The 15,840-nt window shown below is 43.2% G+C and overlaps 1 protein-coding gene across 1 annotated transcript in view; it reads right to left on the minus strand.

Moving 5' to 3' along the window:
* Positions 1-15,629, minus strand: part of RLF (RLF zinc finger) — a 104,384-nt gene extending 88,755 nt beyond the window's left edge. The window contains exons 1-2 of the mRNA XM_050932283.1: positions 15,400-15,629; positions 12,037-12,191 (exon numbers count right to left, since the gene is read on the minus strand). Of these exons, the coding sequence (XP_050788240.1) occupies positions 12,037-12,191; positions 15,400-15,624 (380 nt within the window). The 5' untranslated portion in view covers positions 15,625-15,629. The remainder of the gene's footprint in view (positions 1-12,036; positions 12,192-15,399) is intronic.
* Positions 15,630-15,840: the final 211 nt, after the last annotated feature.

A 15,840-nucleotide genomic window follows, 5' to 3' on the forward strand; every position in this document is an offset into this window, starting at 1 on the left:
TAATTACTTTTTTTTAAAATACTACAGATTACTACAAGTGGAAAGAGTGCTTCATGTCGATTTGTTCTCATCAGCAAAAAAAGAAGCAGTTCAGTGGTACTGATTATCAGCTTTGTTTATTACATCAAAAGAGTTATAATGAGGCACTGGTTAAGACGTCAGCATCCAGCCAGAAATTACTGGAATCCATCCACAAATAGTATGCAGTTACATGACAATTAATGACAATCCCAAAGTATTTTTTTTTTTAATTCTTGCATTTACTTTGGTCTTCATCATTTTTAAGCATCAATGGGAAAATAACTAGCCACTGAATCTTTTACACCTTGGAGGACCTAGTTAAACACAACACTCAGTGGCGCCTTACATGCTGTAAGTGCTCTCAAACTAAATTTGGCAAGGTTGGAGACAAAGTACATTGAGCATCAGAAAAATGCTGAAAAATGCCAGGACAAGTGCCAGTAGGGGGTGAAACTTGCTTTGTACTAGGTCCCATAGCATTCGTGTTTCGAGAAGAACACCTGCTTCCTCTGCCATAAGGCCACAGCCATCCATTAAGCACAGTTTTAACACAGGAGAGCTATATTAGAGAGAACGTTGCATGGAAAGTAAAGTTAAGTAAGTGCATTGACCCAAGACACCCATGCATATGACATTGTGTATTCTCGGTGTAGCACTCGATATAACTTATAGTATCAAAAGGTAAAAGCAATAGAAAAATACCAACTTTTACAACTGCAAACTGTGCAAATCAGCTGGAGTTCATAAATTGTCTTGAAGATGGGACAGGAATGTGGTTGCAATGGCCAATGCAGAAGCCAAGTACACAGAAATATCTGTTTTGAGGAGGAAAAAATGCTCAGCAGAAAGGCTCTGACAGCACTTATTGAAGATGAACTGTAGGATATGGACAGTTTTTAGCAATCCTATCCTCAGAAACAAATCACAGGACACTATCAAAAGTGGAAGAAAGCACCGGTGTCAACAGTAATATGAAGACTGTTTGCAGCTGTGAAGTTTTTATGGAAAAGCATTTTCTCCTGCAGTATGTGGATGTCAAACCTGAAACGATAAAGCCACATAATCTGTACTACTACTTCAAGCAGTGCATCTGTGGTTGCAGTGACTTCAGCACCAGGAAGCATGATAAGCAAGAGGAATACAAGCCTGCCAACTTGTCACAATGTCTCATGTATTAGTGCTTGAAGAAATTCAGGCTTCCAATACATATATGACAACTGTGTGGCATGTGTGATCTACCACAAGTGGCTGTTGGTTTAATAATTCATTCTAAAACCTGCAGCAAACTCCACAGCATTGGCTCCTCAACTGACTTCACCACAGTACTCAACCTGGAGATTGCAGTAGCAAATCAGGTTCTTCACCCCATGGAACTGAATGAAGGGTTGTACATTTCCCCAGACCTCACCATGGGTAGGTTTACATTTTGTGCTGCCAATAACTTAGACTTCCTTGAATGTACAACAGATAGCAACGGTACCCTTCATGTTACACTCGTGGTCTGCTATCAGGAGCTTATTAACAGGGACCAGTCCCAACCTCGAGTGCTGTCTGGACCAACAAAGAACCATTCCCTGAAGGAGCTTCCTAACTCACTCTCCTAACAAGGTCCAAAATTTTTGAGCCAAGAAGTGCAGTGTTCAATGAAGCAGCAGTTAAATTGATTATAGTAGAGCTTTTTACATTCACTAACCTCGACCTCACTTTGTTGTTATGCAAAAGTGTGATGCACTCCAGAGGCAAAAAAAAAGGAAAAAAAATATCACTAAGAATGGCTTCTGTTAAAGAAATATCATACCACAGCATTTCAGGAGAAAGATACATTTCAGCATGGTCAGCCTTTACATCAGCATTACACGAGGTGCCAGAATAAATTATCCTTGTACGTATCATGCCAAACATACTGCCTAGCCCTACTGGTTGCTCAGTTCAGTTAATTTTCCTAATGCATCTGAAATGCATGCACAAATACGGAGTTACCCACATACTGCCTTGCAAGAAAAATCCTCGAGCAAGTGAATTGCTCAAAGAATGTCATCACTGCATGGTGTAATGAAGCTGCTGCCTCACACTGTTCAGTGGAGTTTCTTCGTAGTTCCCATAAGGAGGCTGACACTAAAATTATCTTGCATGCCATCAACATAACAGGGAGCTGCTTACTCTGGATTTTGGCACAAGACAGATGTTCTAGCCCTCTCTGAGAGATGCTACCAACGAGTTCCACAAGATTCCATATTTCGGCCTGGTTCTGAGGAACAGAATCACTGCATATCCCTCAGGGTTTGGTCCTACCACTTGGCCCGTTAAAAGCAACCACACTGCCAGGTTTCCACTCCACTTCAGGATGGGACCTTACTGTAAGGCTGACTGGAAAGATCAAATTATCTTACTGGAAGCCATTTGATTCAGCCTCCCAAGATTCCTTCTCACTCTGAAGGTGCTTGGAAAAAGCTGAGACAGTCACTGATGAGGACATAAATGCACTGGAGGCATTCATATGCAGTTTAACATTTGAAGACCGACATTACCACACTTGCAGAGCTATGCTGGTGGATGTTTTTCCAAGAAGCAGACAAATGAAAAAATATGTCACCGACATAGGGTGAATTTATACTTGCCAGTAGAAGGGCAAGTTACCAAGCAACAGAACACGTCAGGGATGATTAAGCACATCCAAAACTATCCTCCCCTATAAGGCATGAATGGGTTTCGGAGGGATGGATTTATCACACCAGTTACGTGTGAAATACCATGTGGTCCCAAATCAATTCTTCAGCTAATCAAATGCTTCTGTACAAAGACCAGATTCTCACTACCCTGCAAATGTCTGGCCAGCAGCCTGCCTTGTACAGAGAGTACAAGTGCAGCGTGGATGAGGATCAGCGTGATAGTGTGTCTAGCAGTGGTGACCTACTGATGACACCAATTATGACTTTGATAAATAAGTGGTTTTAGTCCTACATGTCACGGACAACTTCCCTAGGATTAGCCAAGTTCAATGTGGGTTTTTTTTACATAAGCAAAGTACACTGGTATTAAATTTCCTAGAACATATTGTTAGGATATAGATATTCAGGCCTTTCTGTAAAGGCCTATACTTCAAGAATTTAGGTGTATTCTTATCACCAAGCTAGTTATAGAGGTATAAAAGAATGAATCAAAATCATTGTCTGTCTGTGTAAGGGCCTTCTCTTATAGTGACAGCCTGAGGCCCTGTTCTTAGGCTAAGGCCTTCAGCTAAGTGGCAGAGGCAGCCATAACCTGGGAAGTGCATGGTCACATCCTTACATTCCAAACTAGCCACAGTGAAATAAAGTGCTATTGGGCTGTTAAGCATTATCAGGACAGGATTGTATTCCCATCACCGCCAGAGAAAGGGAAGAGCTTAGAAGATGTAAAAGGAAACTTAGTTTGATAGCATCCTGTCTGGCAAGAACTCACCTATGAATAGCTGGGATGTGAAATTCTCATCTTTTTGTTGTTCTATCACTCGAGTCCCCAATTCTCTATTGTTAGTCTGTATAATCTCTGTCTGGTTCTATGACTGTTTCTGTCTACTGTATAATTAATTTTGTTGGGTGTAAACCAATTAAGGTGGTGGAATATAATTGGTTAAATACTTATGCTACAATGTGTTAGGATTGGTTGGTTAAATTTCAGTAAAATGATTGGTTAAGGTATAGCTAAGCTGAACTCAGGTTTTACTATATAGACTGAAGTCAATCAGGAAGTAAGGGGGCGGAATGGGAACAGGGACACAGGCAAGGCTCTGTGGTGTCAGAGCTGGGAAGGGGGACACTGAGAAAGGAAACTGGAATCATGCTTGCTGGAAGTTCACCTCAACAAACATTGAATTGTTTGCACCTTCAGACTTCAGGTATTGTTGCTCTCTGTTCATGCGAGAAGGACCAGGGAAGTGAGAGGCTGAAGGAATAGGGCCCCCTAACAGATATATCTACCTAACTGTTCCAGGTTTGTCATGTTTAGCATCATTGTTTTCGTAGGACAAAGGGCTTTCAAATTATACCAAACTCAGTACAATGTCGTCGGAAATGGGTTATCAAAATTTCCACCAACTGCAGGACATGGAGCTGCGGAGAAAGGGATTAGGGGGAATCAGTGAGCATGTCCCTTCTGCCATATGGCAAAGGGTGACACCACTGAAATTATGATTATGTAGATTTTTGTGAATCAAATGACACTCCCACTTACTTTTCATTCATTAACTTGCCCATAAAATGATATTTTACTACATTACCCTCCTAGACTGAATAAGATCCAATGGCTAAAAATTGACAGTAAACAAATTCAGATAAGATGTACATTTTTAACAGTGAGAGTAATTAACCTTTGGACCAACTTACCACCGGTTGTGGTGGAGTCTCAATTATTGGAAATCTTTCAATAAAGATTCATTTTTGAAAAAAAAATGCTCTAATTCTAAGAGGAGTTTATTCAGTGAAGATCTAGGGCCTACGTTATATAGGTCAGACTAGATGATCACAATGGTCCATTCTGGCCTCAAAATGTACGGGCTATATGGAATGCTTAGCTTGCAAGCAGCCTGAGGTGTAAATCTACCCCACGCTAGCTTCCTGGACACTAAGTAGCCATGTAGATCCTGCTACTACACACTAAAAGTTCCATAGGGTGCTTTGATCTAAGCACACTACAGAATTCTCAGTTTGCGGCAGCAGGGTCCACAAAGACACGTGAAGCTAACATGAGGTAGATTTATACCCCTATTTATCAAGAATTAGGTGGTTATATAGACAAGACCTATAACTCAGCCAAACCTGAACAAAGCTTCACAGGACATGCAAAAACCCCTAAGGATTTATTCCTGCATTATTTCAAAGACCAGTTGCATACAATAGAGGTGCTGACACCTTCTCAAAAAACTTTCAATAATTTTATATTAGAAAGTATTTGAGAACCTAAATATAGTGACCGCTACCAGCTCCCCATATAATTTCTAAGGCTACCTACACTATTTAGACCGATTCTCCTTCCATCTACAACCCTGGCTATACTTTCAGCAGCCGACTGTGGCACAGCAATTACTTTCAGTTCCCATTTTCTAATGAGAAAATATCAGGAGCCCAATGAGATCACTTCATATGGTAAAAACTACAAAGTGGTCAGTGGGCAAACAAAGTTGCGGAAGGAACAGCTGGGCTCCTGGTAGAAGGGACACTTTCAAATTGCTATTGCCTCCCTGATTCTTCCCTCTTATATCTTGTTACTTTTCTTCTGTAGTCCTCTCCCTTTCCCTGTAGGGAAACTTCACTTTAAAGCAGCCTAGTTGTTGCTGAGCAGTACAGCTTGGATGCAGAGGAAAATAAGTTAGTTCTTAAACTGTGGGTTGGGACCCCAAAGCGAGTCACAACCTCATTTTAATGGAGTCATCAGGACTAGCATTAGACTGACACCACCGCCCAGAGCTGAAGCCCAGGCCGCACTTCCTGGGGCCAAAGCCCAAGGGCTTCAGCCTGGGGTAGAGCGGCTTGGGCTCTGGTCCCCCTGGGCTCGGGCAAGCTCAGGCTTCGGTCCCCACTCCTGGGGTCATGTAGTAATTTTTGTTGTCAGAAGGGGGTCACAGTGCAATTCAGTTTAAGAATCCCTGGCTTATTCCTTTTGAAGCACCACTGCCACATTTCAAAGCTGCTTCTCTGCAGCCTAGTCATTCCATTCAGCAAAGAAAAAACAACAGGAAAGGACGGAGGTAAAGGCCAAGAAGGGTAAATAAGGCTTTAGCAGACAAGTCTCTACAGCTATTCTACTGAACATGGAAGACAAATTAAGAGAAAATAATCTCTATTTCGACCTCCCACCTTACCCATTTACAACACAGTTGGCACAGTGATTTGCCAGATTCCTTATTGATGAAATCCCAAACCTGGAGATTTGAATATTGATGCATAGTTATTATATTGTTTTGGAAAAATCCATGTCCACACCAGACTAAGCCCTGGTCTACACTACAAGGTTAGGTCGAATTTAGCTGTGTTAGATCTAAGCAACCCTGTTCCACCGACCTAAAGGGCTCTTAGCCAGAAGCTCTTAAAGAGCTCTTAAAATCGACTTCTGTACTCCTCCCCAATGAGGGGAGTAGTGCTAAAATTGACCTTGCTGGGTAGAATTTGCATCTGCACTACCCCAAATTGACGTTATTGGCCTCCGGGAACTATCCCAGATTGCTCCAATGTGACTGCTTCAGACAGCACTTTCAACTCCGATGCACAAGCCAGGTACACAGGAAAAGCCCCAAGAACTCTTAAATTTCATTTCCTGTTTGGTCAGTGTGGTGAGCTCAGCAGCACAGGTGACCATACAGTCCCCCCAGAATCGCAAACGAGCTCCAGCATGGAGCGAACAAGAGACACTGGATCTGATTGCTGTATGGGGAGAAGAATCTGTGCAGGCAGAACTCTGATGAAAAAGAAGAAATTATAATATATATGCCAAAATCGCACAGAGCATGATGGACAGAGGACAGGGACACACAGCAGTGCCGCGTGAAAAATCGAGGCGCTCAGGCAAGCCTACCAAAAAACAAAGGAGGTGAACAGTTGCGCTGGGTCAGAGCCCCATACATGCCGCTTCTATGATCAGCTGCATAGCATTCTGGGGTGCACCCTACCACTACCCCACCACTGTCCATGGACACCTGCAAGGGGGGAGTCTCACACAACAGGGAGGAGGATTTTGTGGATGAGGAAGAGGAGGAGGAGAATGCACAGCAGGCAAGCAGCGAATCAATTCTCCCTGGCAGCCAGCACCTTTTCATCACCTGGAGCCAATACCCTCCCAAGGATCCCTGACCCTGAAGGTGGAGAAGGCACCTCTGGTTAGTGCACATTTGTAACTACAGTACAGGGTTTAAAAGCAATAATGTTTGATTTGCCCTGAAGACTTGGGATACATTCATGGCCAGTACATCCATTGGAAAAGCCTGTTAATGTGTCTAGGGATGGAATGGGAATCCTACAGGGACATCTCCATGAAGCTCTCCTGGAGGTACTCTGAAAGCCTTTGCAGAAGGTTTCTGGGGAAGGCTGCCATATTTCATCCTCCACAGTAGGACACTTTACCAAGCCAAGCCAGTAGCAAGTAGTCTGGAATCATTGCAGCACAATGCATGGCAGCAAACCGTCCTGGCTTTTGGTCGCATTCAAGCAACGTTTGGTTCTATATCCTTCTGTGTTAGCCGCAGGAGAGTGATATTATTCATGCTCACCTGGTTGAAATAAGGGATTTTTTGTAAGGGAACAGTAAAAGGATCCCGTTCATGCTGGGCTGTTTGCGCTTGGCTAAAAGGGATCATCTCTGAGAACAGCCATGCAGCGGGGGGAGGGGTGAAGAGATCATCCCAAATAGCCACGCAGAGGAGTGGGGAGAGGTCTGTGCTGCACATCCACCCAAAAAGCGCAGCCACTCCTTTTCAATGGCAAACCCAGCCGGCATTACTTGCTATGGGAAAGGAGGGTGCTGCAGTGTGAAAACATTCCCACATGTTATGAAGACGTTAGAAGCCAAACCCATGTACCCTTTGACTTATCATGGCTGCCTGGAAACCTAATTCTGTTGTCCAGCTGAGTGTGATGTGTCACCATACCGGCAGGTGCTCAAATATAAAAGGTAAAATGCGATCTTGTACCTAAAGTACATGTGCTGTCTGCTGTGAATTGCTTGATTCACTGTGAAAGAGTCTCCCTTTTGTTTTCAGAAAAGTATCATCTTATATTTTACTCTCCCTTCTTATTCCCCTGGAAGTGCAAATGTTTCTATGCTCCCTCCTATCATCTCGGTCCCTGAGGTTATCGCAGATTAGAAAGTGAAAAAAATGCACTCGTGATGACATTTTCAGAGCTCACGCAGTTCTCCGCACTGATAGGGCACAGCTGAATGCATAGAGACAGTCAGTGGCAGAGTCCAGGAAAGCAATAAATGAGAGTGATGAGAAGAGGCAGGATGCAATACTGAAGCTAATGGGGCAGCAAACAGACATGCAAGAAAGCCTGCAAGAGCACAGACCACCGCTGCAACCACTGTACAACTGCCTGCCCTCCTCCCCAAGTTCCATATCCTCCTCATCCAGATACCCAAGAACGCTGGGGTGCGAGGGGAACGGAGAGGCTCCGGGCACCCAGCCACTCCACTCCAGAGGATGGCCCAAGCAACAGAAGGCTGCCATTCAAACAGTTTTGATTTGTAGTGTTGCTACAAAAAAACCAAAACAAAACAAACAAACAATGTGGCCTTGTCCTTCCCTCCTCCCCCACCCAGGTTACCTTATCAGTTATCTCCCCCACCCTTTTTTTAAGAAGGAATTTCAAAATAATAGTGACTTTGGGCATAAGCCTGTGTGTGTAAAAACCTCACTTCTTAGATGCATCTGAAAAAGTGAGGTTTTTTTACCCATGAAGCTTATGCCCAAATAAATCTGTTAGTCTTTAAGGTGGCACCAGACTCCTTGTTGTTTTTGTGGCTATAGACTAACACAGCTACCCCCTAATACTTGAATAGTGACTTTATTTCCTTTGCCAGCTGTGACTGAAGGGAGGAGGGTGGTTGGCTTACAGAGAATCAAAAAATCAACAAAGCGGGTGGTTTTGCATCAAGGAGAAACACATACAACCATCACACCATAGCCTGGCCAGTCATGAAACTGGTTTTTAAAGCCTCTCTGATGTGCTGCGCGCCTACCTGTGCTCTTCTAAGCACACTGGTGTCTGGCTGTTCAAAACTGGCAGCCAGGCGATTTTACTCTCTCAGACATTATGGAGCACACAGCAAGCAGTAATAACAATGCGAATATTGGTTGCACTGATGTCTAACCTAGCCAGCAAACAGTGCCAGGGAGCTTTTAAACATCCAAAGGCACATTCTATCGCCATTCTGCAGTTACTCAGCCTCTAGCTGAACTGCTCATTACTACTGTCCAGGCTGCCTGTGTACGGCTTCATGAGCCATGGGAGCAAGGGGTAGGCTGGGTCTCCAAGGATAACTATTGGCATTTCAACATCCCCAACAGTAATTTTCTGGTCTGGGACGTAAGTCCCTCCTTGCAGTTGCTCGAACAGCCCAGAGCTCCTAAAGATGAGAGTGTCATGCACCTTTCCCAGCCATCCCAAGTAGATGTCAGTGAAACATCCCTTGTGATCCACCAGTGCTTGTAGCACCACTGAGAAGTACCCCCTGCAGTTTATGTACTGGTTGGCAAGGTGGTCCAATGCCAAGATAGGGATATGCATTCCGTTTATCGCCCCACCACAGTTAGGGAAATCCATTGCAGCAAAGCCATCCACTAGGACCGGCACATTTCCCAGAGTCACTACCCTTGATAGCAGAACATCAGTGATTGCACTGGCTACTTGAATCACAGCAGCCCCCAGAGCAGATCTGCCCACTCCAAATTGATTCCTGACTGACCGGTAGCAGTCAGATGTTGCAAGCTTCCACAGGGCTATTGCCACTTGCTTCTCAACTGTCAGGGCAGCTCTCATCTTGGTATTCCTGCACATCAGGATGGCGGAAAGCAACTCTCAGAGTTCCAGGAAAGTGGCAGCCACTAGGAATCATCTCATACCTGCAACACTATGCGGTCCCACCAGTCTGCGCTAGTTTGCTGGGCCCAGAATTGGCATTCCACTGTATCTACCAGTCCTACTGCCGCCAGGATATCCCAATTGCCACATTCCGTGCTTTCAGCAATGTCTGTGTCCATGTGCTCCTCACAATCGTCCTCATGCTGCCATCTCTTAGCCAGGTTCTGCACATACTGCAGTATAATGAGTGAAGTGTTTACAATGCTCTCAACAGCAGCGGTGAGCTGAGCAGGCTCCATGCTTACCGTGCTATGGCATCTGCACGGGTAATCCAGGAAAAAAGGTGCGAAATGATCGTCTGCAGTTGCTTTCATGGAGGGAGGGGAGACTGACGACATGTACCCAAAACCACCCGCAAGAATGTTTTTGCCCCATCAGACACTGGAAGCTTAACCCAGAATTTCAATGGGCAGCAGAAACTGCGGGAACTGTCGGATAGCTTCCCACAGTGAACCGCTCCATGAGTCGATGCTAGCCATGGTAGTGAGGATGCACTTTGCTGACTTAATGCGCTTAGTGGGGACATACACAATCAACTATAAAATCAATTTATAGAAGTTGATTTTTAAAAAAATAAATCTAATTTTGTAGTGTAGACATACCCTAACTAGGCCACAGATTATTTAAATGGCAAGGAATTGCTTTAAAACAATTATATGAGAAGGAAAGGGAGAAGATAACAGGTGAAAGGGACAAGAGGCCTAATGAATTGAACAAGGGCCAAGACATTGTATGCAGTTAAGATCCATAACATATAGAGAAGGAAATGTGTATGATACAAAGTGTCCCTATGACACTAAGACCATTTCACCTTTGATCTCTTACTTCTACACAGATTATCAGACAGACATCTATTGTCTTTGCTAGCTGGTGCTTGTTAGAGGACTAGTGACATCTGGTTCTCCCTTCTAATTACTTAATGGAAATTAAGAAAAAAAACACTATGGGAATTTAACAAAGTTGTACAGTTAAGCCATCAAAAAAAACAAAACAGAAAATGTCTACGATGAAGTTGAAAAAAAATGTAGTTTTTCCTACACTTAACTCTGCCTCCGATACTCTTATGCTTACATGCAATCAAACCCAAAACATTTACAATTTTGCAAATAGGTGAAGTGTAAAGCAACAGCTACAATTAAGATTGCCTGAATATTTCCAATATAAAGGCTCAGTATAAGCACTTCTTCACAGAACACACAGTCAACCACTGAAATTCATTGCCAGCAGATGCTGTAAAGACTAAAAGTACAGCTGAGTTCAAAAAAGAATTAGATAAATTCATGGAGGAGAAGACCAACAATTGCTATTAGCCAACATGGTCAGGGACAACTCCATGCTCTGGGTGTCCCTAAACTTCCAGCTGCTGAAGCTGGGTCTGGACGATGGGACGGATCAGTGGACAATTCCCCTTTTCTGTTAATTCCCTCTGAAGCATCTGGCACTGGCTACTGTCAGAAGACAAGATACTGGGCTAGATGGACCAGTGGTCTGACCCAGTATGGCTAGTCTTATGGCTTAAGAAGGGCTCAGAACTTGCCCACACTTTCTCCTTTAGGCTAGACAGACAAGGTGGGGGAGGTAAAATTTTATTAGACCAACTCTTTTAGTGAAGGAGACAAGCTTTGGAGCTTACATAGAGCTCTTCTTCAGGTCTGGCAGACATTTCCCAGGCTTAGTCTCTGTCTAAGCATGATTCTTTATGAACAAAACTAAAAAACAATTGTTCAAAATATGTTATCCTATTCAATAACTGCACTCCACTTCTTACAGTGAAGTCATAGTCAGTTTGGGGTTTTGTAAAGGTAAAGAACCTCCTTTTAAATGTATGTAGCATTTAAATCCCTTTGTAAAAAGAAATCAGAAGGCTTTTCCCACCCCTTGTGTGTGCTCAGTAGCCACACCAGACACACACAAGCATTCCCCTTTCTCTATTTTCAACAGTTTCAGGTATATGCAAGCATCCTTTTCCAAACCTGGGAAAGAACACAGACATGAACTCCCCTCAGATCAGAGCCTCATGTTAGTGACAACATCACATCAGACAGGAAGTGAAAATCACTACCAACAAGAAATAGTGAAGAGGGGGTGTAAGTGTCTGGGCAGGAGGGAGCACCGTAGCTGGGCTCTAGGAGGCTAGGGGGTGTGAGTGTCTGTGCTGGGGGGGCGGGGGTGTGACTGTAGCTGGCCTGGGGATTGAAGATACTTAATTTAGCAAAATATACTGAAATACATTCACTAATACATTGAGCATAATTAGAACTACAATTATCAAATAAAAATTTAAGTACAAGAACAATTTTTTTTTATTGCTCACTCACAAATTTGCAAAATTTGGTAATCTGCAAAGTGATGAGATTCTATTTTGTACTCATTTTAAGAGATTAGTACATCAAATTAAACTTACAGTACTAGCCTGCCAAGTACCAAAAGGACATCTTCACATTCCGTAGTCAAGTATGGTCGTGCATTAGCAAAGCTCTGGATGGAGATTCGATACACTTCCAAAAAAGGCAAAATATGTTCGGTTGCACCCCGGTTTCCAGCATACTGTAACAATGTCTGAAAGAAAACAAGTTTTATTATTAAAATTTTCATATGAAATTATATATCTAAATGCAAAAATATCCATTATAGCAATGTTAAGACTACTTCATAAAAAAAAATCACGGAAAAGACAAATTTCCACTATAAAAAGTGACTGGGAAAATGGCAAATTTTTGCTCAACGGAAGTTTTCCATATGATAAAAAGTATTAAAAATAAGCATTGAATTACTTTTACTAATTTTAATCCTGTTAGCATGGCAAATTATCTACTTCAGAGTGAACTAGATTCTATAGTGACTCATGAATTAGAAGACCTGTTAACTAAGATCCAGCAGAAGGGGTAATTCTGCCCTCAACTTCACTATGCAACTCCTCTGAAGTCAACAGGGATACCCAAGCATAACAGAGCAGGATCTTCATTGCTAGTAAGATTTCACAAGCAAAATAAAATACTTTAAAATTACAGAGCAAGATTACAATGCTATTAGATAGTATAAACATTTCATCACCTTCACAAAATGGATACAAAGTCACTGGTAGAGAATCATCATAGAACCCAAAGTGATGCCCTACTCAAAGAGGAATAATGCACCCATAGATCTGCCACCTTGTGCATGAGCAATGCAATACAGCTAGGCCTACCACAATTAGAGGGTTGGGGTTTTTTTAAGTGAGTAAATATTTATTGCTAAACATCAATTTCACAATATACACAATCAAAATTTACAGATAGGCAAAGAAAGAAAAATAGTGCTTGAGACCTTAAGAGTTTGATTTAAGGATATTTACTTTGTATATTTTGACATGTGATGTTGACAATTTGTCTCTTATCCAATATAAAGCTTTAACTTTTTGAATCTCAACATCTACTGTCATTAAATAGATGTCGGACAATCTGCCACAACTGTGAAAATTCAAATTAATAAAAATAAAAAAAGCTTCAAAATAAACATTGATATTACCCACTGAAATTATTAAAAAAAGAAAAGAAGTCCAAAGCCTAAATACAGCCAACTTGAAACCCAGAGTTCATTGGATGCAAGGCAACTTACTTTGACATAAGTGCCTACACTAAAGTTTCACTCCCGCTGACATAACTCACCCACTATGCTGACTTAACTCCACCTCCATGAGAGGCATAGTCAATATAGTTAGGTTGATGCAGTATAGTGTAGATCTAGATAGTGTTACCTAGACTGATTTTAGTGGCCTCCAGAAGGTGTTTCACAATGCCCCACTTTGACCGCTCTGGTCACTGTTTTGAACTCCATTGCTTAATGGCCAGGTACACACTACTCCACTTTAAAGCCCTGTGAATTTTTGAAGTTCTATTTTCTGTTTGCCCAACTGACCATACAGGCTACACATTGCAGACACACTCCCCATCTGGAGTGATCAGGTGTTGGATCTCCTCGGTCTGTGGGAAGAAGAGACTGTGCAGGCACAGCTTGGATCCAGCCACAGAAATACAGACACATGAGGAGAAGACAAATTAAAGAGCTCTCTCCTATGAGATAAAAGCAGAACAAGATCCAAAGACTAAGAGTTGAATATAAACAAATTTGGACTAAAAATAATGTACAAAGTTTAACTCTCAGGGTAACTGACCATTGGAACAATTTACCTAAAGATGTGGTGGATTCTCCACTTGAAGTCTTTAAACTGAGACTGTGGGCAAGTCTACACTTAAAACACTGCATCAATACAGCTGTGCCACTGCAGTGCTTTAATGAAGACACACTATGCTGGAGGAAGAGAGCTATGTCAGCAGAAGAAGCTCTCACAATGACACAGTGCTGTCTACATCAGAGCATAAGTCAGTATAACTATGTCACTCAGGTACATTTATTTTTCACACCTCTGAGTGATGTAGTTATAACAAAGTAATTCCATAGGACAAAGCTCCCTGTATCTTTCAAAATGACCTTATGGGTTTGCTAAAGAAATTACTAGGAGAAATTCAACTTCCTGCATAATGCGGGCTATAAAAAGAGATCAACACGATAGTTCTTGCTGACCTTAAAAATCTTTGAACCTATATATTTTATCAAGTTACTGCACCTCTATAATATACTAACATTATTTTTGAATGCACAGCGAGAAGGTTTAAATAGGTATGCGTTATTTCGAAAGTAGTTAGAGAATTGTTTTGACTCATTCTTTCCCTAACCATTGCCAATTACAACAGGTGTAATACAAAATTTTAACTGACACTGAACACAGAAATAGTATCTTTGATCTTCTGATCCAGGAACCTTCCAAAATCCACACAGCTATCTCCAAACTATTTGTCATGTCAAGTTCACAAATCAAAAGCTGCCTATGGTTTGATGACAAGGCAATAATCCACAGCAAAATGGATTTATTCTGCTTCAAAGTGCCCGAGTGCTCTAGCACTCTGATGCCAGGCTAGAAATTCTGTAGCAATTTTCTTTACATAAAAAATTGTATTTATATTGACTACAAAGAGAACAAAATTCATTTAATTGCTTTGATATTAAGAACATCTTACTAGGTTCTTGCATTTTCAATATGATGCAAATTGTTGTAACAACAAACATAACTGTATTAATACTCAAAGAAACATCTGAGAATTCTGTACCCAAGCATGCAGTTAGCTATTACAGGTAATGGCATTAGCTGGATGTTTCACCTGAAATGAGCACCAAAATAGCTAACAATGTTGACATTTAAATTGTACATTTGAGATTTAAAACTTCCTCAGAACTATTAACTAAGACAAAACTACCACACTTATACCTTAAAGTTGACAAGGGAAAAGCGAAACATTTTCTCTTAAAAGAAAGCTTACATTCAGGAGCACCCACTCGAGGACAAAAATACAACCTCACAGCACGCACGAATTTAACGCTTTAAAGGCAAAGTACCTCATGCCTTAGACTTGGAAGAAACTCCAAATAACCCTCCACCGCTGGCTGGGAACCCAGGTTACACTCGCCAAGAGAAGAGCTCACAAAAGGACATTTCTAAACGCCCAGCTGGCCCGGATTGACGCCCCTGCGCTGCGGCGCTGGCGGCGCCAGGCTCTCCCAGCACAGCCCCTCTGAGCTGCCGAGCTCCCAACGCGAGGAGGCTCCCGCACCACAACGCGCACACAGGCGCTGTGCGGCCTACGGCGAAGGCTGCCGCGCTCTACAAGGGACCCCGGCCCCCGCCCGCGACGCTCCGTGCGGGACCCCGCGGCCCCGGCCCGGCCCCCACCTGGCAGAACCCCCGGCAGTAGGTCCGAGACGAAGAGTCCGACACCTCCTGCTCGCGCAGCTCCTCCTGCAACTGCCAGAGACGGGCACGAAGCGCGGCCACCAGCCGCTCCATAGCGGGGCGCGGAGACGCCTCGGCCTCTGCGTCCGCCATCTGCACCCGTCCCCACCGCGCGTAGGCAGCGATCACGTGATCAGGAGCCACCACTGATGACCTCATCGGCATGGAACGGAGTCACATGACTCACACGTGACTGGCAAACCAAAGTGTTTTCGAAACCACGTGACCAAGGAACTAGCCAAACCGGTTAGCTAGGTGACGTTCTAAAACAGCGCGATGTTGTTGACGCGTTTGTTGGCTCCGCCCTCACCCCGCCCGCTAGGAGGCGCTGCTAGAGACCCCCCCCCGGCCGGCGCGGGGCCGCGGCTCCCAGGCGGGGGC

This window comes from Gopherus flavomarginatus, chromosome 22 (genome assembly GCF_025201925.1).
Source record: "Gopherus flavomarginatus isolate rGopFla2 chromosome 22, rGopFla2.mat.asm, whole genome shotgun sequence".
NCBI lineage: Eukaryota > Metazoa > Chordata > Testudines > Testudinidae > Gopherus > Gopherus flavomarginatus.